This window comes from Pseudorasbora parva, chromosome 2 (assembly GCF_024679245.1).
Source record: "Pseudorasbora parva isolate DD20220531a chromosome 2, ASM2467924v1, whole genome shotgun sequence".
NCBI classification, from domain to species: Eukaryota; Metazoa; Chordata; class Actinopteri; order Cypriniformes; family Gobionidae; genus Pseudorasbora; species Pseudorasbora parva.
The window spans coordinates 45,156,236-45,176,442 of record NC_090173.1 but is presented as its reverse complement, the minus strand read 5'-3'; the positions used below and the strand labels follow the sequence as shown (position 1 = coordinate 45,176,442).

Below are 20,207 nucleotides of genomic sequence, written 5' to 3'. Positions count from 1 at the left end.
CAATGAGTTATATAAAGAAAAATGTCCTGGCTCTTCCAAGCTTTATAATGGCAGTGGACAGGAGGCCACCTGGCTTGAGGGTGAGTAAATCATGGGGTAATTCTCACTTTTGGGTGAACTGTCCCTTGTTTCTGTTTCATGGAGGCTTTGTTTGTGTAGGTTCTGGAAACGCTGTGCAACACTGCCTCCTGGAGGAATATAGCCAATATTTATATTTACAACAAATTAGACATCTAATTTCTTAAGGTCATTTGCTGGTCATTCAACTAGTTCTTTTAAACAAGGTCTCGATGTACTTTTCCCAAGCAGTAATGTCTATCTCTGCATGAGAAAGTACATCGAATGCATTGTAGAACTGTTGTTTAACCAGGCTATATTATTATTGTGTTTGGTTACAATTTATTTTAAGGTGACATAGTTACATATTAACAGTAAATTATGCATGATTATAAGTAACTAACACCAAACCAAACCCTAACCATATAACGTACATGTAGTTAATTAATATTTCTCAGTACTTATTTGAGTAAGTACAATGTAATGACGTCACCTTAAAATAAAGTGTAACCTTATTTTTTAAACTCTCTCAGGTTCAAAGGTCTATAATAGCTGAATGACACATTCCTGCACAATAATAATCAATGATGAAAATAAGTAAACACATTACACGTCTGACACAGATGTCAGACGTGTAAAATTGCAGTACCCCGTTGAGCAAAATAGTTGCATGCCTGATATAACCAAGTGCCGTCGAATGGTCACATCCCAGACCGCAACATGTCATTCCCAGTCCAGATGCTGTCTGGGAGAAAGCGAAAATTCTCCTCAGAAAAAAAGTTTCCACTTCTGGGTCATGTTTTCTTTCATTTAAAACTTCAGATTGTGTTTAGATTATCTTTAACCATTAGGCCACTCAAAACTAATCAGCAGATCAATTAAATATTTATTTCCGCTTTATTTTCATTTTTCCTTTAGTATTCCGTCTGGGACTAGCCTACACGTCCATCCCTGCTTTGAGTGCAGATTTCAGTGAGTGAGAGCGCTATAATAATAATAATAATAATAATAATAATAATAATAATAATAATAATAATAATAATAATAATAATAATAACAGTAATAATTTATTATTTGTTGATAAAATATTAACAAATTACGTTTAAAAGTTTTTTTTTCTATAAAATATTAAAATATTGGTCAAGTCATCGTACCGAAGACGTCGATCGTCGAGGACTTTTATTTTAAATTGTATCTTCCGGGTTTTCTCGTCCATCAGGGTGTGGAAGAGTGTCCGTCATTTCTGCCTTCACAGCCCTGCTGGAATCTGTCAACAGGGAAGTGTCAAGATGGCCCCGAGTGGACTAAAAGTGCTCGCAAACGAGAGTAAGTTTGATTCAGTCTTATTACACGGCATTTAAACGTCTACTGCCTATATTATATATAATAACTTAGAGCCTAAATATTGATATATTGGCCTGTCGTGATGTGTAATCATAGCAACAGGTGTACAGCAAGTGCTCGATACGTCATAATGGACCAAACTTCCGTATGAAAGTGCTTAAGTTTATACAGAAACTTAAACTTTGTTTATTACAAATTCAACAAAGTTTACCCAACACGTTTACTCCTCAGAAATGCCATTTATCTAAGTGGAGGGGATAACGATCTTGTTTGTACCGAACGATTTAAAATGTGTCTTGTGATCAACATCACGCCGGACACAATAAAAAACACACAGGAAATGTCACTTTTTTTCTCGTTAAACTTTTGAGATAATGCACACCACCCTACTCGCTATTGATACATTACTATTACATTTCACCAGACTTATGTTTTATTCACATTTGTTATAAGCGTTTAGTCATGTCATACACAGCTGCTTCGTTCTTGCCAAATTTGACATCAGTTAGCTTAATGTTACTATATCTGGATTAGAAACAAGTCTGCAAGTATGAAAAAATAAACACATTTTTGAATTATTTTTATATTTACTTACTAAATTAGTCCTTGTTATGAATCAAATACTCCAGAAAGACGTAACCTTCTTCAGCAAACGAAAGCTTATCGTAAAACATACCACTGTAAATGCCATACATATCTGATTTTCCATATCTGTTCTGTATTAAACATGGTGCATTAATACATGATGTTCTCTAACCAGGCTGCATTGTGTTTTTCTGTAGAAATCCTCAGTGGCGTCATCAAGAGTGTAAAGAAAGATGGGGAATGGAAGGTGATATTATAAGTACATGGAATAGACTGAAATGTTGTGGTTGTTGACCTATTTCCAAATGATTGTGTGTATCTTTGTTATGTTTATTTAGGTTCTCATCGTCGATCACATGAGCATGCGGATTCTGTCCTCTTGCTGTAAAATGTCTGACATCATGGCGGAGGGTGTCACAAGTGAGTATATTTCATTTTTTGTTCTCTGAAAAATCAGTTCACTGTTTCCACAACAAAAGTTGCTAGAAGGTGCTTTTTATTAGACTGAACCACTGTGCTTTTGTAGCAAAATTTGTTTTTTTACCCTTCACTGGTGGTTGTCCTATGGACCACTAGGAACTATCTTGACTTAGGAAAACAAAATGTGAGCTGTCTTATTTTTCTTTACAGTTGTAGAGGACATCAACAAGCGGAGGGAGCCAATTCCTAGTCTGGAGGCCATTTACCTCATCTCCCCTGTGCCAAAGGTGAGCAATTTTTATTAACACACATCACATAGTGAGAGTGTTAATATGTTATTAACTTCTTTTGGATTATTTTTGTTAATACTACAGTCTTAAGCTTGTGATCTCAATGATCTCATATTTGTTCTTCCAGTCGATTCATTCTCTAATCAGTGATTTTCAAAGAGACAACCTTACATACAAAGCAGCACACATCTTCTTTACAGACAGTAAGATAATTAATTTCACTATTAGCTTTGCTTCAATCTATTATGGTTGCCTACTCTGTGTAATCTGGATTTGTGTATTAATTATCATTTTTATTTAACAATAATTTAATACTAATAATTTTTTTGTACACCATGCTTTCAGCTTGTCCTGATGGGCTTTTTGCTGAGCTTGGAAGGTCGAAGGTTGCTAAGGTCATCAAAACCCTGAAGGAAATCAATGTGGCTTTCATACCATACGAGTCTCAGGTGCGTCGCAGCATAATATGCACATAAACTACCATTTTGCAGGAGCTAATCACAGACTGGCTTATCCACCTTGCTCGCTATTGGCGGGGTTTTTTTGTAGCGGTAATTGGAACCTTTGACAGTCTTCAGGCCACAGTGCGTGAACAAAAATAAAGACAGGACTGTTTAAAAGCAGCTGCCTTTTTGTTTGGTCTTTTGAACCACCAATCGCATGTTTCTCTGAAACTGAATGTGAAAGTGGGTGTGAATTTGCATGCATGAAATAAACAGAAACGCGTGCAGAGCACACTCTCACAGAGCACAGCAAACAAAAGTCAGTATTTTTCTCTATTTGTATGTAGTTTGTGTTTTACTCAGTATATTTGTGATGTTTGTTGGTCACAACTTGTTGCATTGTTTGCATTTTTCTAACGTTCAAATTATAATATATTTCTCTGAAGAACAATGTTTGTTTCAGTGTTATTGTACAACAATCTTTCTAGCACGATCATTTGAATATACTCCAGGGTTTCTACTGATACAAAGCCATATGCTAATTGCTGAAGTAACCCTTTAATCCATTCTCAGAATAATTTTTTTTAAAATTGGGACATAAAATGAGCTAGATGGAAACTTCAGGTTCTTCTTTAAAAAAATGATATATGGCACTTGATGCTAACTGCAAGAATGAGTGAGAAAAACCGAGAAAAGTAGAGGCATGTCAGGCGCCCCAAAATGTTCTAGGTCTTTAAGGGTTAACTGCTAGAGGGTCAAAAGATACATATTGTATCTTTTATTCATCCTTGCTAAATAAAAGTATTAATTTCTCATTAAAAGCCTAAACTTTTGTTGCAGGTGTTTTCTCTGGACAACCCTAGTTCCTTTCACACTTTCTACAGTCCAACTCAGACTAATCTAGATGACAGGACCAAGATGATGGAGGCCATGGCCGAGCAGATCGCCACACTCTGTGACACACTGAAGGAATACCCAGCCATCCGCTACCGCCAGTACTTCTCAATACCTTGTTTTTATTCCTGGTGTAGCATGATTTGTTTGACATGTAAGTGTAAACCAACTATGTTTTTATAAAGGGGCCCAAAGGAGAATTTCAGCCTGGCTGAGATGGTGATGGACCGTCTGAATGCACATAAAGCAGACAATCCCAATATGGGAGAGGTGAGATGATGGCATATATATATATATATATATATATATAAGCTTCCTACTTTCTTCAGTTTCTTCAAAGCATAGTGGCACTTCTTGAATGTTATATAATTTCTTACTCTATTTTCTGGACTATTTTCTCTTCTCTGTTTTTTTCCTGTTCTATTGTGTCAGCTGATATTTTCCTGAGGTTGAGGTAGGTGTCAATGCAAATCTTGCTTTTGTTTTCTCCTTGTGCTCCTGCTCCGTTACATCCTGTCACCCTTTTTTTCGAACTCCTCATCTGTTTTCTCTCTGGTCCTACATTTCATTTGATGAAATACCAAATTAGTTTTAAATTCAATTTCTAATCACCAGCGCTTGTCCCAAAGCAGCTTTACATACAAAGTAAAAATAAAGTAGAGACAAGACATTAACATTTTTTAATTTTGAAATGTTTGTGAAATAGATTGGCTGTATATTTTAAAAGTGACAGACACAATATTAAGCAGCTGTTTAAGCCTGACAGATTAAGTCTGACATTGGAACCCTTCTAATATGCTGATGCATAACCCTGGTTTGCTTGCTCTTAAATGCTCACTGCAAGGAACTGTATTTGTGGTTTAACAGTCTTTGCGTTGTTTGACTGACAGGGCACAGATAAAGCTCGCTCCCAGCTGCTTATAGTGGACCGTGGATATGATCCCATCTCTCCAATCCTTCATGAGCTGACCTTTCAAGCTATGACTTACGACCTGCTGGACATCGAACAAGATATTTACAGGTGTGTGATTGTCTGCCAGTTCCCAAACAGAAGGGTACATGCGATTGTATGAAATCATTATGGTTAGTCTATGAACTGTGGCATATTGCTGGCAGGTATCAGACTGCGGGGATCGGTGAGGCTCGAGAGAAGGAAGTGTTACTGGACGAGGACGATGAGTTGTGGGTGCAGCTGCGGCACATGCACATAGCAGACGTCACCAAGTAAGAGCAGATCAACCATTATGCTTCCCGTCGGTTTTCTGGGCTTTTGTGCTCACACATACTGTTTTGTTTCAGGAAGGTGACGGAGCTGCTGCGCACCTTCTGTGAGAGCAAGAGGATGAACACAGACAAGGTTAACACATTCTTTGTCCACTAGTGATGATGTCTCACTGCACTTGATGAAACTTGCCAGTATTATCTAGAAGTTCAGATAATCATAATAATAATAATAACTTTAATTTATATAGCGCCTTTCACAAAACCCAAGGACGCTTAAATAGCAAGGAAAGGGAAAGGGGGAAGGGAGAGAAACCAGAGCAGCTATGGTCCATAGGCCTCAGTGAAGAGGTGTGTTTTAAGCTGGTTATTAAAGGTTGCTAGAGATGATGCAGAGCGGATGGCATGAGGAAGCTTGTTCTAGAGTGAAGGTGCACCCACACAGAAGGCTCGATCACCAAACATCCGTAGCCTGGACTTTGGGACAGCGAGCAGGTCCTTGTCTGAGGACCGCAGGGACCGAGCTTGGTTGTAAAGAGAGAGTAGATCAGTCAGATACTGAGGTGCAAATCCATTTAGAAATTTGTACTTCAGGAGGAGAAATGTATATTTGATCCATGATATAACTGGCAGCCAATGAAGCTTCTTAAGGATAGGAGTAATATGAGATCCAAGTTTTGTGTAAGTGAGCATCCTAGCCGCAGAGTTCTGTACATACTGGAATCTGTTGGTAGCTTTGCTGGTCAGACCAAACAGGATACCATTACAGTAATCGAGTCAGGAGTCTAGAGATGTTCTTGAGATGGTAAAATGCCTGTTTTAGTAGTGTGTTTAATGTGTTGCTGGAAAAAGAGAGTAGAGTCCATGATGACACTTAGGTTGCATACTTGAGGAGATGCTGATATTAAACAGCCATCCAGATCCAGTATGAAGTCATCAACTTTTATAAGAAGTGACTGTGGAGCAAACACTAAGAGTTCTGTTTTGTCTTTATAGAGTTTAAGAAGGTTACTGTCCAGGCAGAGCTTTATGTCCTTCAGGCAGTTGATAAGTGTCAGTGGTGGAAGAGGAGTGGAAGGCTTAGTACTGATGTAGAGCTGGGTATCATCAGCATAGCAATGGAAATGTAATCCATGTTTACGGATGATCATCCCAAGAGGCAACAAATAGATATTAAACAATAGAGGGCCAAGTACCGATTCCTTTGGCAAACCGTGTAAAACTGTTGCCAATCCAGAGCAAATATCCTTAAGGGTGATGCATTGTTGCCTGTTGGTGAGAGAGGATTTAAACCAGGAGTACACAGTAGGATACCAGTGAGGCCAATGAGATTTGAGAGGCGAATGAGAAGAAGGGATTGGGATACCATATCGAAGGCAGCAGAGAGGTCAAGAAGTATTAAAATGCTGCTATACCCAGAATCAGCTGTCATGAGAAGATCATTCCTGATTTTGATTTGGGCAGTTTCAGTACTGTGCTGTGTCCTGAAGCCAGATTGAAATGGCTCATAGAGGTTGTGGTGTAGCATATGATGTTTCAGTTGGGATGCTACAACCCTTTTCAATAACTTGCAGATGAATGGTAAGTTGGAGATTGGGCGGTAGTGAATTGGATCATCGTGGTTTAAACCAGGCTTTTTAAGCACAGATGTATTTGTGCTGACAGTTAAAACTAAGCTTCTGATGATGTTTTATGGTTTAAAGTAATAAAAAAGGGCAATTCTTCACACAATAAAGTTCTGTTGGTTAACATTAATCAATGGATTACCTAAGTAAATTATATACTTAACAAGAATATACTTCAAACTGAATGTAATGATTTCATGCACATAATTGTATGTTTTATTAATTGTGTTATAGTTTAAATTAATATTAAATACAATTAGCTGAACTTTTACTTTGACACACTTAAGTAGGACTTGAGTACTTATTTATGTGCAATTTCATAATTACTTATATTGTTTTTTAATGTAATACTTATAATGTACTGCCGAATGAAATAAGTCTAATGTATTTAAATATATTAGTAATTACACATTTGTAATGATAGTAAATTGTAAAGTTTATTACATTTAAAATACATTAACATAATATGGAATCACACACTACGGTTAAAATTATAATCAAGTACTTTACAAATAAATGCATGTCTGTAAAACACAACAAAAGATTGTTAAAACATAATGATTTAAAATGTACATAAAGGTGTAATTTTTATTTTGACTTCATCACAAATGACACTTTAAGAAACATAGTCATTAAAGTGTTTTTATTTAATTAATATTATAGTGTGTGTGTTTAAATATATATATATATATATATATATATATATATATATATACACACACACATTAAAATATCATAGAGTTGTTTGTGGTGGGGTAAATTAAACGTGATAAGCGGTGACGTCACAATCGAGCAAGGGTCTGTCCATATAAACTTCCTTTGTCCACTTCACGAAGTGGAACGCACTTCAAAATGGCGTGGGGATTCCCCCGAGGGGAAGTGCTTAGGGAAGTTCGCAAGTGCGTGTCTAAAAGTGGAGTGGAGCGCAGCACAGCTATCTCTGAGATCATGTGACTGATTGCAGATGGGGTAATTTGCATATTCATGGTTACCAAATGAAGCAAGGGTGTAGTTCTATTCAAGCTACTTTAAGGCGTAAAGAAAAAGGAAAAAGGAAAAAAATGTGTATATCATTTTTATTATCAGAATTTTAAAGGAGCAGTATGTAAGATATTTGGATTAAAATGTCCAAACTATTTTGCTGACTTATGTACTTACATTATGTCAACTGTTTTCAATAATATTTAAATGCAGAGAAATCAGGTTATCAATCAACATTTTCTAAATGTTTTTGAAATCTAGATGAAAAAGATCAAACTAATTAACTTTTTAAGAACGCTTTCTTTTGTACATGATTCATACTAAAGTGCCATTGAAACGTCTTCCCTCAGGCCAACATCAAAGATCTGTCTCAGATGCTGAAGAAGATGCCACAATACCAGAAAGAACTAAGCCTGGTATGACTTGTTTCTCACATAACACAGCTCCCCTTTTTCCTTGACACTTGTATATTCACGACGACTGTAACTTCTTGTTGTCTGTGATGTTGACAGTACTCCACTCATCTGAACCTCGCCGATGCTTGCATGAAAAAGTTCAAGAACTCATTAGACAAGCTCTGTGAGGTGGAGCAGGTAAGTGTTGTCTGGTTTTAGACCAGGTTCCATTATTGTTTATTTTTGTGAGTTTATGTGAAGTATATTGTGTAAGGCTTCTTTTAACCATATGTTCTGATGTAATGCACAGTTTATACTGTTTATGGGCTGATTTCAGAGGGTCTGTTACTATTTTTCCTTACTATTTCTAAGCTTCTTATTCTCAATTTATGCAGTACGCTGAACTTTGAACTGTTGCAGTAAAATAATGTACAGGAAGCTATTGCATAATCTGTAAAAGTACCGGCAACAGCGCTAGACATTGTACGGCCATCTCCCTGTTTTATGTATAGCAGATGGACGATTATTACTAAGTGCATCATTCTGTGTGTGGAGGTATTATAACCAGCGGGTTAATGTCTGGATATGACTGCAACTGATGCTGTTCTGTATGTGCTGTGTTTATAACACTTGGTGCTCTGCTGATGGATAATCTCAACTCTCTATTTTGATGCACTATATTATATTATTTTATGTAATTGTTATAAATATCTACCTCTACAACATCTGGCTATGAATTTCTGGATATATTATCAATTTAAAAACAAAAACACATTAATGAATTGTGCACAAGTTACAAATAAAAAAATCCAGACAATTAGTAGTCTAGATATGTTTACGGCGACATTATATTACATACATCCCACTTCCGTTTTTTTCTTTGACACCCTTAACATCTTATTCTGCTGAATATTACTAAAAAGCACTGAAAATATTTAGTTTCTCTAATTAATGTGTATGTTTTTATGATCAAAAAATGTATAAATGAGTTCAGGGCTTGACATTTAACACCCACCAAATGGTTAGGTGGATTTCAGCAGTGGCATGTACTGCAGTCACTCATACTAAACACTTTGCCGGGTTGAATTTTAAATATAATGTACTGTATACACTTTTACAGTTGTAGTTTTTTAAAAGGCTTCTAAAATAATAAACAGTGTAATGTAGTGTTGTCAAAAAAAATTTCAATACACTGTAAACCCCAAAAATTTGAGGTATATATCAGTTACGTACTTTTTTTGAGTTATGTTCCCAATGTTAAAGTGAGCAGAACTATCAAGTTTTGAGTTTGTAGTACTCATGCATGTTAAAGGGTTAGTTCACCTATAAATGTCAATCCTGTTATTAATTACTCACCATCATGTTGTTTCATACGGAAGCCCTGAGCGGCCATGGATAATATATTTTTTTTCTGTCTTATGTCGTGATCACAAGTTAATTTTCTCGTGATCTCGAGATAACAAAAGTTGTTTTCTCGTGATCACGAGTTTCATTCTGAAATACTGCACAGCACCCAGAGTCTACGGTTGCTGTAGCAACGAACACAACTTTCACGGGCATCTGATCAATGGATAATAAACCGTGCGCTGGATCGTTCAGCAAAATCTTTGCATCACTTAATAAACATTTTATTTGTGTAATTAAAATGTTTAAATGATCAAAAGAGAAGGATCCTTCAGAAGGATGGCAGAATATTCTGTTCTATTCTAAAAATTGTTTAGTTTCGATTCAGCCCTTTTTATTTTCCTCATTCGTTTGAAATAACATTACATAATTTGTTTGTTATTAGTATCCTTCCTTCTAGCCTTTATTCCATTAAAAAGCAGTGCAGTAGCCTACTCCATATTTCTAAAAACAAACAAACGTTTAATCCAGTTAATACAGTCTCGTACAAAATACAATCGTTTTAATTGCACATTATCACTGATTTAAATTAGGCTGCAATGCATCTTTACATGGGCTATACATCACATCAAGGCGATACATTGAGTGACACAATGTGGCAAACTAACGGTTATTTAGGCTGCTGATTAAAATGGCATTTTAATGCACAAAAAGGTGCAAATAGAATAGTGAAATCAAAATGAGTTTAACAGTAAGTTTAGTAACGCACCAAACGCTATTATAGCAAACTAATCACATTAGACCATTCAGTTATATTAATTGCCTAATGCACACAGTACTGCACAAATTATAGTGATCACGAAAGGTCTTCAACGCGTTCAATCTGGACCAGTACAACACAAGGTGGATAGGCTATACCGCACCCCATCAGTTAATTGGTTCTATACTGCCACCTCGTGGCGCAGTTGTGTAACTTAGAAAATATGAACTCGTGATCACGACAAAACAACTTTTGTTTTCTCGAGATCACGAGAAAATTAACTCGTGATCACGAGAAAACAACTTTTGTTATCTTGAGATCACAAGATAATTAACTTGTGATCACGACATAACAAGACAGAAAAAAAATATTATCCATGGCCGTTCAGGGCTTCCGTAGTTTCAACCCCATAAGACCTTTGTTAATCTTTGAGAGATTTCAGACCTCTCCATAGACAGCTTTTTAATTTACACTTCCAAGGCCCAGAGATGAAGTGAATACATTGTTAAAATCGTCCATGTTACACAGTGGCTGAACCGTAATTTAATAAAGAGATTAGAATAATTTTAACATTTTGGCTTGAATTTTTCTGCAGGGTTGCGTGTATTGTGCTTAATTTTACTCATTCCCACAGATTCACACCCAAAGTTTACGCACATTAAGCCACATCTCGGTATTAAGTTGAGATATTTTCGCTGCTTTTCGCTTCTTTGATTTTTTTTTTTCTTCTTGTGATTTGTTCTTTGATGATGTCTTGGCGAGTATTCACGTAAAAACACAGTCAGTTATATTTAAAGTGAAAATAAACAGTTGATAAAGAAAATTCATGTGTAACAGTATAATGGATCTTTGTGTTAGGTCTTAAAGTGACAGCAGCCTAATAAACCTGCTGCTAAATAATGAAATAATATAAAAAAATATATATTGCCGTTTTTCCCAATGGTATCGATGTCAAAATTGTGGCCAGTAAAAATGTTGAGTGACTATTAACTTTGGACATTTTGAGCAAAAAAGTTAATGTTGAGTCCTGAATGAGTTTATCAAACAAAAAAATCCATTAAGGATTGTTGTTCCTCGTTGGTCAGTCATCATCCCTCAATCACTTAAAATGCAGCTTCCATTAGTTTCAAAAGTTATGAAACAAGATACAACACTGGGTCAAAAGTTTGGGGTCAGTAGTTCAGTTTTTTTTCTTTTTTTGAAGAAATGTTTATTCAGTAAAGATGCATTATATTGATAAAAAGTGACAGTAAAGACATTTACAATGTTACAAAATATTTAAGTTTCAAATAAATGCTATTCTTTGGAACTTTTCTATTCTTTCACGAAAATATTAATCAGCACAACTGTTTTCAAATTTCATGACAAATGTTTCTTAATCATCATATCAGAGTGATTTCTGAAGGATCATGTGACACTGAAGACTGGACCAATAATGCTGAAAATTCAGCTTTATATCACCAGAATATATTCAAATTTAAAATAAAATCAAATAGAAAACACTTATTTTAAATTGTAAAATTGTTTTCACAATTATCATTCATGTCCGTAAAAAATGGTGCATGACAATGTTGCATTCATTTACATTTTAGTCTTTCCTGTTCTGAGAAGTGGTTTTGTGTTTTCCTCTACAGGACTTGGCCATGGGTTCAGATGCTGAGGGGGAACTGCTCAAAGATGCTATGAAGAGTATTGTCCCTGTTCTGCTTAACACAGAGATTGAACCCTACGACAAAATCCGCATAATACTGCTTTACATTTTCCATAAGAAGAAGGGTATGTACACTCACATTTGTGTGTAAGTTTATTGAAAACTGATAGTTTAAGATCTGAATGAATTAAGCAGAAATGACTCATCTTTACACAAAGGCATTGGTGAAGAGAACCTCACAAAACTCATCCAGCATGCAAACGTTCAAAAGGACAGTAACATCATCACCAACCTGCAGCACCTGGGCTGCCCCATCATCGCTGGGGTAAGATGACATGCTCTAATGTCTAATGTCTTTACTTTTAAATGTGGATTATTGAACCAGCCTAAATGCCATTTTTGTAAAATGCCTATTTGAAATATGTTATTGTTACTTACTTTTTGTAAAGAAACTAAAAAGGTGTAACTACACACACTTTCACGGTTCGATACAAATTGCGATGCTGAGCTCCAGATATGATACTTATCGCAATATTTAAAGGGGTGATGTTTTGAGAAAAGGTTTCAAAAATGAAAACTTCCTTGTAAGTAAAAGAAAAGCTTTTATAGACACCAGGCCCAGAAAACAAGGCTCTCAAATCAATGACGTAATAGAAGGGTGAAACACCGCCTCTACAGATAAATGTGTACACCTACTTCTGTAGCTCCGCCCACCAACTGGTGGAGCTAAACTGATCGCGTTACCGAGCAATAAATATGCCGAAAATAGCAAGATTATCGTTTGTAAACAAGACACAGGTCAACACTGGATTTGCAGACATATTGAAATTAAAACACAATGCTGTGCCTTCTATATTGGATCATAAAGGAATGGTGCAACACACTTATGTGAGTAAAACATGTTTTTTTTATATGTGATGGTATTGCTTTGTTACAGATCATTTTGATTATGTGTACTTGTCTAACAGAACATAGCACGCTGTCACAGGCTGGAGAATCTCAAATTTGTTGGTTCATTGTGACTCGAGATCAGATCAGAACGGACATGTACTGTAATGTTATAGGGGGCTCGCAAAGCCCAGCATCCCGGGGCTGTGTGTGTTTGCCAGACGGTCTACCAAAATTTTAGCACGTCTACAGGCCGGTGAATCTTAAATAGTGAAATAACATTCATTTCTTGATCTGCATTGTTCACTCTCGACTTGATATTTCAAGAGCACCCACCGATCGGGGGCGGGCAAAGTAAAAAAAATTAAAAATAAATTGCGGGTGGATGAGAAATAAATAATTGTGTTTATTTGATAAATACATTTTGAAAGCCCTGTCAGAGAATTTTTCTGGGTGCAGCTTTCAAAACAATCCCTCATGTTAACTGACATGGGAGCAGAAGCTCATTAAATATGCAAATCTTCTCCAATCCTAGCCGAGTGCGTTTACTTTCAAGTCTCCGGTGCGACACGCCCATCCAAAACCCAGCGTTCAGGAGAAAGCATCAAAACCAGCGTAGAAAATAGCCTATTACTTATAATGTTTTTGAATGTAAAAACCATGCAAACGTCATAAATTTACCTCAGAGAACAGTATAAAAAAGTTCATGACACCTTTGAGCCAAAATAAATTATTTCAATTAATATCATAAAAATAATATTGTTGTTATATTATTAACAGGACCCAAAAATGTTTCCGCATTGGATTATTATATATTATATTCAACATTATGTATAGTCGTTTTATGTAGTAATGTCACTTAAAACAGTCTTTTTTTCTCCTCACGCAGTCCTCTCGCTTTCAGTGCAGACATTCATTGGACCTCTTGCACAATTTGCTTATGCAGCTTATTGTTTACAGATTATGTTTTAACAATTAATTGTGCAGCTCTAAAGAATACTTGAAAAAAAATGCTTCACTGTTTTCCCAAAAATATAATTCATGTCTTTAAAAAAAATAGTGTATGATAATATTTCATTTAAATTTCAGTCTTTCTTTATTCAGGAACATATAAGCTGTACTGATTTTCTTCATAAGAAGCAGATGTCCTGGCACCCTTTGTGGACCTGAAGAACAGTATGATATCAAATGACCAAATTGTCCTCTGTCATGTCTTTTAGGGCACTAATTCTGGTAAGAATATGCCTGACAGGAAAGAACGCACAGAATCCACATATCAGCTCTCCCGGTGGACGCCTATTCTGAAAGATGTGATGGAGGTCAGGAAACGCTGTCTGTAAGATTTTTATAATTATATAAGAATGCAATTATACTTATTTAAATTCCTCTTGCTCTGCAGAACATCATTGATGACAAGTGTGACAGAAAGCAGTGGCCGTTCCTGTCTGATCCTGCCCCTATCACCACCACCACATCAACTACAGTCAGGTATCAGCACGTCTCACAGCCACAAGATCCATTAGTGATCATTCAGATTAGTTACACTCAGGGCTCTAGGCAAGGTTTTACAATCAGTGAGGTCTAAATTTGAGGTAGTTAGTGGGGTTCGGGGGAATACTCAGCTGAGAAAATTTAGATTCTCTTTCGAGAGATCTATCATATTGCATATGGGAAAAGCTCCTTTTCTCGAGAATATGAAGGAAAACTTTTATTCATGAAGGTATCTATGCAAAACACAGTGCCGCTGCACTCTGTGTCACACTGTGCAACGGTTTGTAATATGGCTGCCAAGCCTTGCACCTTTTTTACTCTATCACTTCTTCCAGTCCCCTCTATTCAGGTGGTTGGAGATGTTCAACACTGTAGGCAGTGTGTCCACTACACAGTCACAAAATCACAAAATCGCCACAAAATCACTCATAAATCCCGCCGCGGCCGGATTACCACCATGGACTTCCTTATGTTCTCCCAGTTCCCTTGATTCAGGTGACTGAAGATGTAAATATTGCAGTCAACTAGCCTGTGGTCAAACATGCTCATCTGCACACGTGCTCTCGGTATAGACTAGAGCATAACAGCATTGTAAAATGACTTCCATAACCACCCGGACTTCCTTACATTCTCCCAGTTACCTTGGTTCAAGTGACTGTAGGCAGTGTGTCCATGATACAGTGTGCACCCCTCCATATAGCACTGTTAACTCAATGCCACAAAATCACCCTAAAGTCCCGCCAAGGCTAGATCACCACTATACTCAACTACCTCGATGATTGGCTTGTCATAGCCCAAACAGAGACACGCTCAATCCACAACTCCTGGCTCCTCAACCATCTAGAATGTTTGGGTCTCAGGATCAATACTGCCAAGAGCTCATTATCTCCCACCCAGAATATTTCTTCCCTGGGGATAGTCATAGACTCAATACACATGAAAGCATGTCTTGCGTCACAGCCCTCCATCCAGAGCATGGCAGCGCCATTCAAGCTGGTGCTTGCATTCGTCTCAAGCGTTTTCAGAGGATGCTTGGCATTATGACCTCAGCATCAGCAGTACTGAAACTGGGTCTATTGCACGTGCCCCCTTCTACGCCTGTTGAATTCCCGCGTTCCGGTTCATGCATGGCGATCAGGCCAGTTTCGCATCAAAGTGAACCACTTTGAAGCTTTGTCAAAGCTCTGGCTCCTTGGAAGGCAACTACCTGGTACCAGACAAGTTGATTATGGGTACGATTACGAAACGGGAAGCAGTCTCGACAGATGTGACCAACCTAGGTTGGGGCGCCCTACACAAGGCAAGCCAGTCTCTGGCCAATGGGCAGAATCAGAGAAAAGGCTGCACATAACTGTCTAGAGATGAAAGCGTTTTATTCTAACGCTTGGAGCTTTCCTTTCGTACATAAACGTTCACCATGTCTTGGTCCGAACAGACTTGTCAGTGGTATCCTATAGAAATCGCCAGGGCTCTCTCTCCCTGAGAGCGGCTCACGTGCCAGGTAAAAAAAAAAAACAATATGGGTCTGAACTGTCTCATGTGTCAGACACAGCCCCATGGGTGATTCTGCTGAGGAGAGACCTTACGCGGGCGAGAGGGAAAACCTGACATTCCCGTCCCGAATTCTGGGCCCTTCATGTATGGCCCATCAACAGATACTCGGGGACCTCTCTGAAAGAGTTCTGAATACTATTTCTGAAGCTAGAGCCCCCACAACCAGGCGGCTCTATGCACTGAAATGGTCGGTATTCTCTAACTGGTGTACAGCACGAAACCTCAATGCACACTTCAATTGGCAGAAGTGCTCGCCTTCCTTCAAGAGACAATTTTTCTGATCTACATATGTGCATTTTTAAGACATTTGAAGGCCCCACAAAATGTATAAAAAATTATATTCTATACTATTATGAAGTTAGAAACCATAAGAAAAAGGTGAATAAACACTGAGAGTCAATGTTCAGAAAATATTAATTTATTTGTTTTGAACTGTTATATAGCGGTATTTTACGATGTGTTTGTTGTCAAAAATTGTATACCCTTTTTTTGACTATATATATATATATATATATATATATATATATATATATATATATATATTTATTTATTTATTTATTTTTATTTTTTTCTATAATATCAGTTAACAATTTATTCTGTCATATGCTCATGTCAGACTATACCCCACCTATGGGCCATGTTGTCACATTTCACTTGAATTCTTTCAGGGTAAATCAAGAAAAAAGTACACACTGTATTAATAAAATAAAACCACATAATTGTACTAGCTGAGTAAAATTAATGTGGAAAAAAATACTTTGCACCTCAAGTGGATTGGTCACAAACTGAGAAAGTGTCCCGCTCTCCCCTACACATTCTGCTTAATTTGATAAAATCAGGTTTATTAATGTTTCTTTTCCCCTGACATTGACAAAATATGTGTTAAATTAGAAAAAAAATACATTAGTTACATGAATCGCTTGAATTATAAGCCTATTTATAATTCAGAATGGCAAAATTAGACATTTTTTATCAGTTGACCTTATTATTTTTGTCGGTTGTTAAACATTTCTATCCTAAAACAGCTGTTAAATATGTGCACTCACACTTTGTCCGTTTACAGAAGCGTTAAGCTGGAATTCATGCCAAGCATCTTCTGTGAATGTAATATTTTGATGAGCAGTGACAAACCGCTTAGGCAGCTCCGATGAGAAGCTCTTGGTGCTGTGCTTTATCCTTGCAACACTAAAGTAGTGTTAATACTATGTTAGGCATTTATTTCACAACATTTATTAATAAATAATGACCTCATAGCTGGCTACGGCCATGGTTACACTAAATAAGTTTCTAGGCCAGTGGTTCTCAGCAAAGTTATTTAAGATAAGAACTAAACAAGCATTAAAAAAGCTAAATTAACTAAAAATCAGGATATTTCTCAGTGGTGGGGGATGGGTTGGATACTTCAAATAATGTTGTGAATTAAAAAATAGGGGTGAAACGGTGCCCTTTGGTTGTATCGCGGTTTTAGGGTCACGGTTTCTGTAGGGTTTGGTCTGTGCTATGTTGAGGGTAATTAGGACATTTGTCAAATACAAATAAACAAAATAAGAATAAATAATAAAACTATAAGCAAAAGCACAAATACATACAATAGTGTTAACATAATGATAACAGTGTTTTCAGGTATCTAACAGTAGTTTTTAGGTACAGAAATGTAATATACTAATCAAATATTAAATAACATTGCATATAATCATTTTCATTTTATAAATTAAATAAAGATGAATCATTATTGAAGTTACAAGAGTTATTCAGTCAAGAGCAGTGCATGATTTCTTTCATTTGTTGTTTGATTAACATTAGAAGTTATACATTATAAGTACTAATATAGTTACACAGAAACATAAATACAACATTTGTTGACTACATTTGTTAAATTAAGGAGAAATGTAATTCATGTTGCAATTTGTTCAACATTGCAGAGTTTTAAGTATAATTCAGTTTGGGTCATTTAGAGGAAATGGTTGCATTTGAACCTGAAAATGTATATTCATTCATTCATTCATTCATTCATTCATTCATTCATTCATTCATTCATTCAGTCATTCAGTCATTCAGTCATTCAGTCATTCAGTCATTCAGTCATTCATTTGTTCATTCATTTGTTCAATCTTTAAAGCTTAACTTCAAAATCCCCCGCAATATTTCAGCATATTTTTTTCAATACAAAAATGATTTGTTAATATAAAAAAAGAAACAATATTACATGGAATGATTATTTTTCTTCCTCGAGAAAGGCCAACAGAATTTTTAAAACATGTTTTGTTGAATGCTATGAGGTTAAAGGTAAGTGACAAAATTAAAGAGAAAAGTAAAGCATGGTATTTTGATCTACACAAAAACAATATTTAGGCATAATATTACCTAATACTATAATACTACCTAGTACTATTTAGGTGTGTACTTATTGAACCGGATTTTATCGAAGCTGGTTTCCGTCACAGAATGAAACATTTTTAAATATATATGCGACTTTTCATCTCACATTTGAGAGATATAAAGTCAGAATTATGTATGATCAAAATTTGCAATTACCTTTTTTTTTTTTTTTATTCTGTGGTGAAAACAAGCTTCCATAGAATCCAGTCTCTCAAATAATGTTACTAATTTCTTTATCTAGTTTCACATCATGGATGCACACAAGACAGAATACATTAAGAATGAACCACACATAATCTTTTATTGCCAAGTTATGGTTTGCACAGACCTGCCGAGGTTTAGAAGCTACAAAGACACACACTAGTTGGCATGTGGTGCGACATTACTCTTGAATCCTATTCCAGCAGCGCACGGTTTGGACACTGGCACAAGAAGTCTGCCACAGAGTACCGCAGCGGCCCTCGCCTCATCATCTTTGTGATTGGCGGCGTGACTCATTCTGAGATGCGCAGTGCTTATGAAGTGACCCGGGCCACAGAGGGCAAATGGGAGGTTCTGATTGGTGAGAGATGACTTCTGCTATGATAATGGCACATTACAGCAGTCTTTAACTTTCCGCCTGTAGACCCACTGTCCTGTAAAGCTTATATCCAGTTCATCCAACAATCGTGGGATCCGGAAGAGCTTGATTAGGGTTGAAGCTAAACTCTCCAGGGCAGTGGGTTACCAGGAGCAGGGTTGAAGACAGCATTTATTGTCTTCGGTGTTGTTTAAAATCTCTTGGTTTTCTTCTGCAGGATCGTCTCACATTCTTACTCCAACCAGCTTTCTGAATGACCTGAAGGATTTGGACAAGCCTGCACCCGTTTAGCGGTACATCGCTGAAGAGATTCATCCCACTGAACTCATGTGAATCCTGATAGTCTGAAGTTATGATTTTCTCAAATGACCAGGGAAAAAATCTAGCATACTGATTATTTGAATATATAAGTAGTGATTTTAAAGACCCAATTTAAACTGGTGGTGTGTGTGTGTGTGTGTGTGTGTGTGTGTGTGTGTGTGTGTGTGTGTGTGTGTGTGTGTGTGTGTGTGTGTGTGTGTGTGTGTATTCATGCTGTTGATGACTGATGCTTAATTTAAAAGAAAAATTATATATATATTTACACGAGACGATATATGTGAAATAGTTTGAGAACCTTTTGCCAAAAGCTTAAAAATGTGCAGATATATCCACTGTCCGGCAGTTTATATCCATTTCATCCAACAATCACATGACCCAGAAAAGCTTGATTAGGGTTGAATATCAGCGGTGAGGTGATCTGAAGACGACTTTGGACCTGCACACAAATGATCACACTGGATGCTTTACCACCTGCCTAATTATGGAGGTTCTGTTTTACTGCTACTGTAAAGCTGCACAATGTGGAAAACCAAAGGAAGTTGCAAGATATGTCTACTTATGGTAAAGTTGTCCATTTCTGTTTTCCAGTCAGATTTTGTTATATTTTCTGCCCCCCTGTTGGTGAAGGCATGAAATGTTTTATCTCCGTATAGGTGTTTTTTTTTTAATGCTCTGATGCTTGTGCACTTTTTTTCTTTTACTGTTACGTTATCAAATATAGGTGGATGTGGTTCGCTGTCCCTTTTTGTCTGTTGTCTATTTGTCATCAATTCTTAATAAATTTAGCTTGTACCTCATTCTGTAACGAGATGCTTGAGCAGTGTTGGGTGTAATGCCTTACAAATAACATGTAGAGGCTTATGCAATTCACTCCTGGGGCCTGTACCATAAAGCTGGTTTAGCTGGCTATCTAGATTTGTTTAAGCTTAGTTTGTGCCAATCCTGGGTTCTAGGTACCATTAAAGTGGTTTGGCTTTTAGCTGT

At 36.7% G+C, this 20,207-nt stretch overlaps 1 protein-coding gene across 1 annotated transcript; it reads left to right on the top strand.

Moving 5' to 3' along the window:
• Positions 1 to 1,277: 1,277 nt before the first annotated feature.
• Positions 1,278 to 20,020, top strand: stxbp2 (syntaxin binding protein 2). Its single transcript, XM_067421621.1, has 19 exons — positions 1,278 to 1,383; positions 2,184 to 2,233; positions 2,325 to 2,406; positions 2,617 to 2,693; positions 2,824 to 2,899; positions 3,042 to 3,145; positions 3,980 to 4,134; positions 4,219 to 4,303; positions 4,924 to 5,054; positions 5,150 to 5,257; positions 5,333 to 5,390; positions 8,211 to 8,276; positions 8,373 to 8,453; positions 11,994 to 12,135; positions 12,229 to 12,335; positions 14,119 to 14,217; positions 14,298 to 14,386; positions 18,727 to 18,884; positions 19,120 to 20,020. The coding sequence occupies exons 1-19, from the start codon at positions 1,347 to 1,349 to the stop codon at positions 19,191 to 19,193; spliced, it is 1,779 nt and encodes a 592-aa protein (XP_067277722.1). The 5' UTR covers positions 1,278 to 1,346; the 3' UTR covers positions 19,194 to 20,020.
• The last annotated feature ends 187 nt before the right edge of the window (positions 20,021 to 20,207 follow it).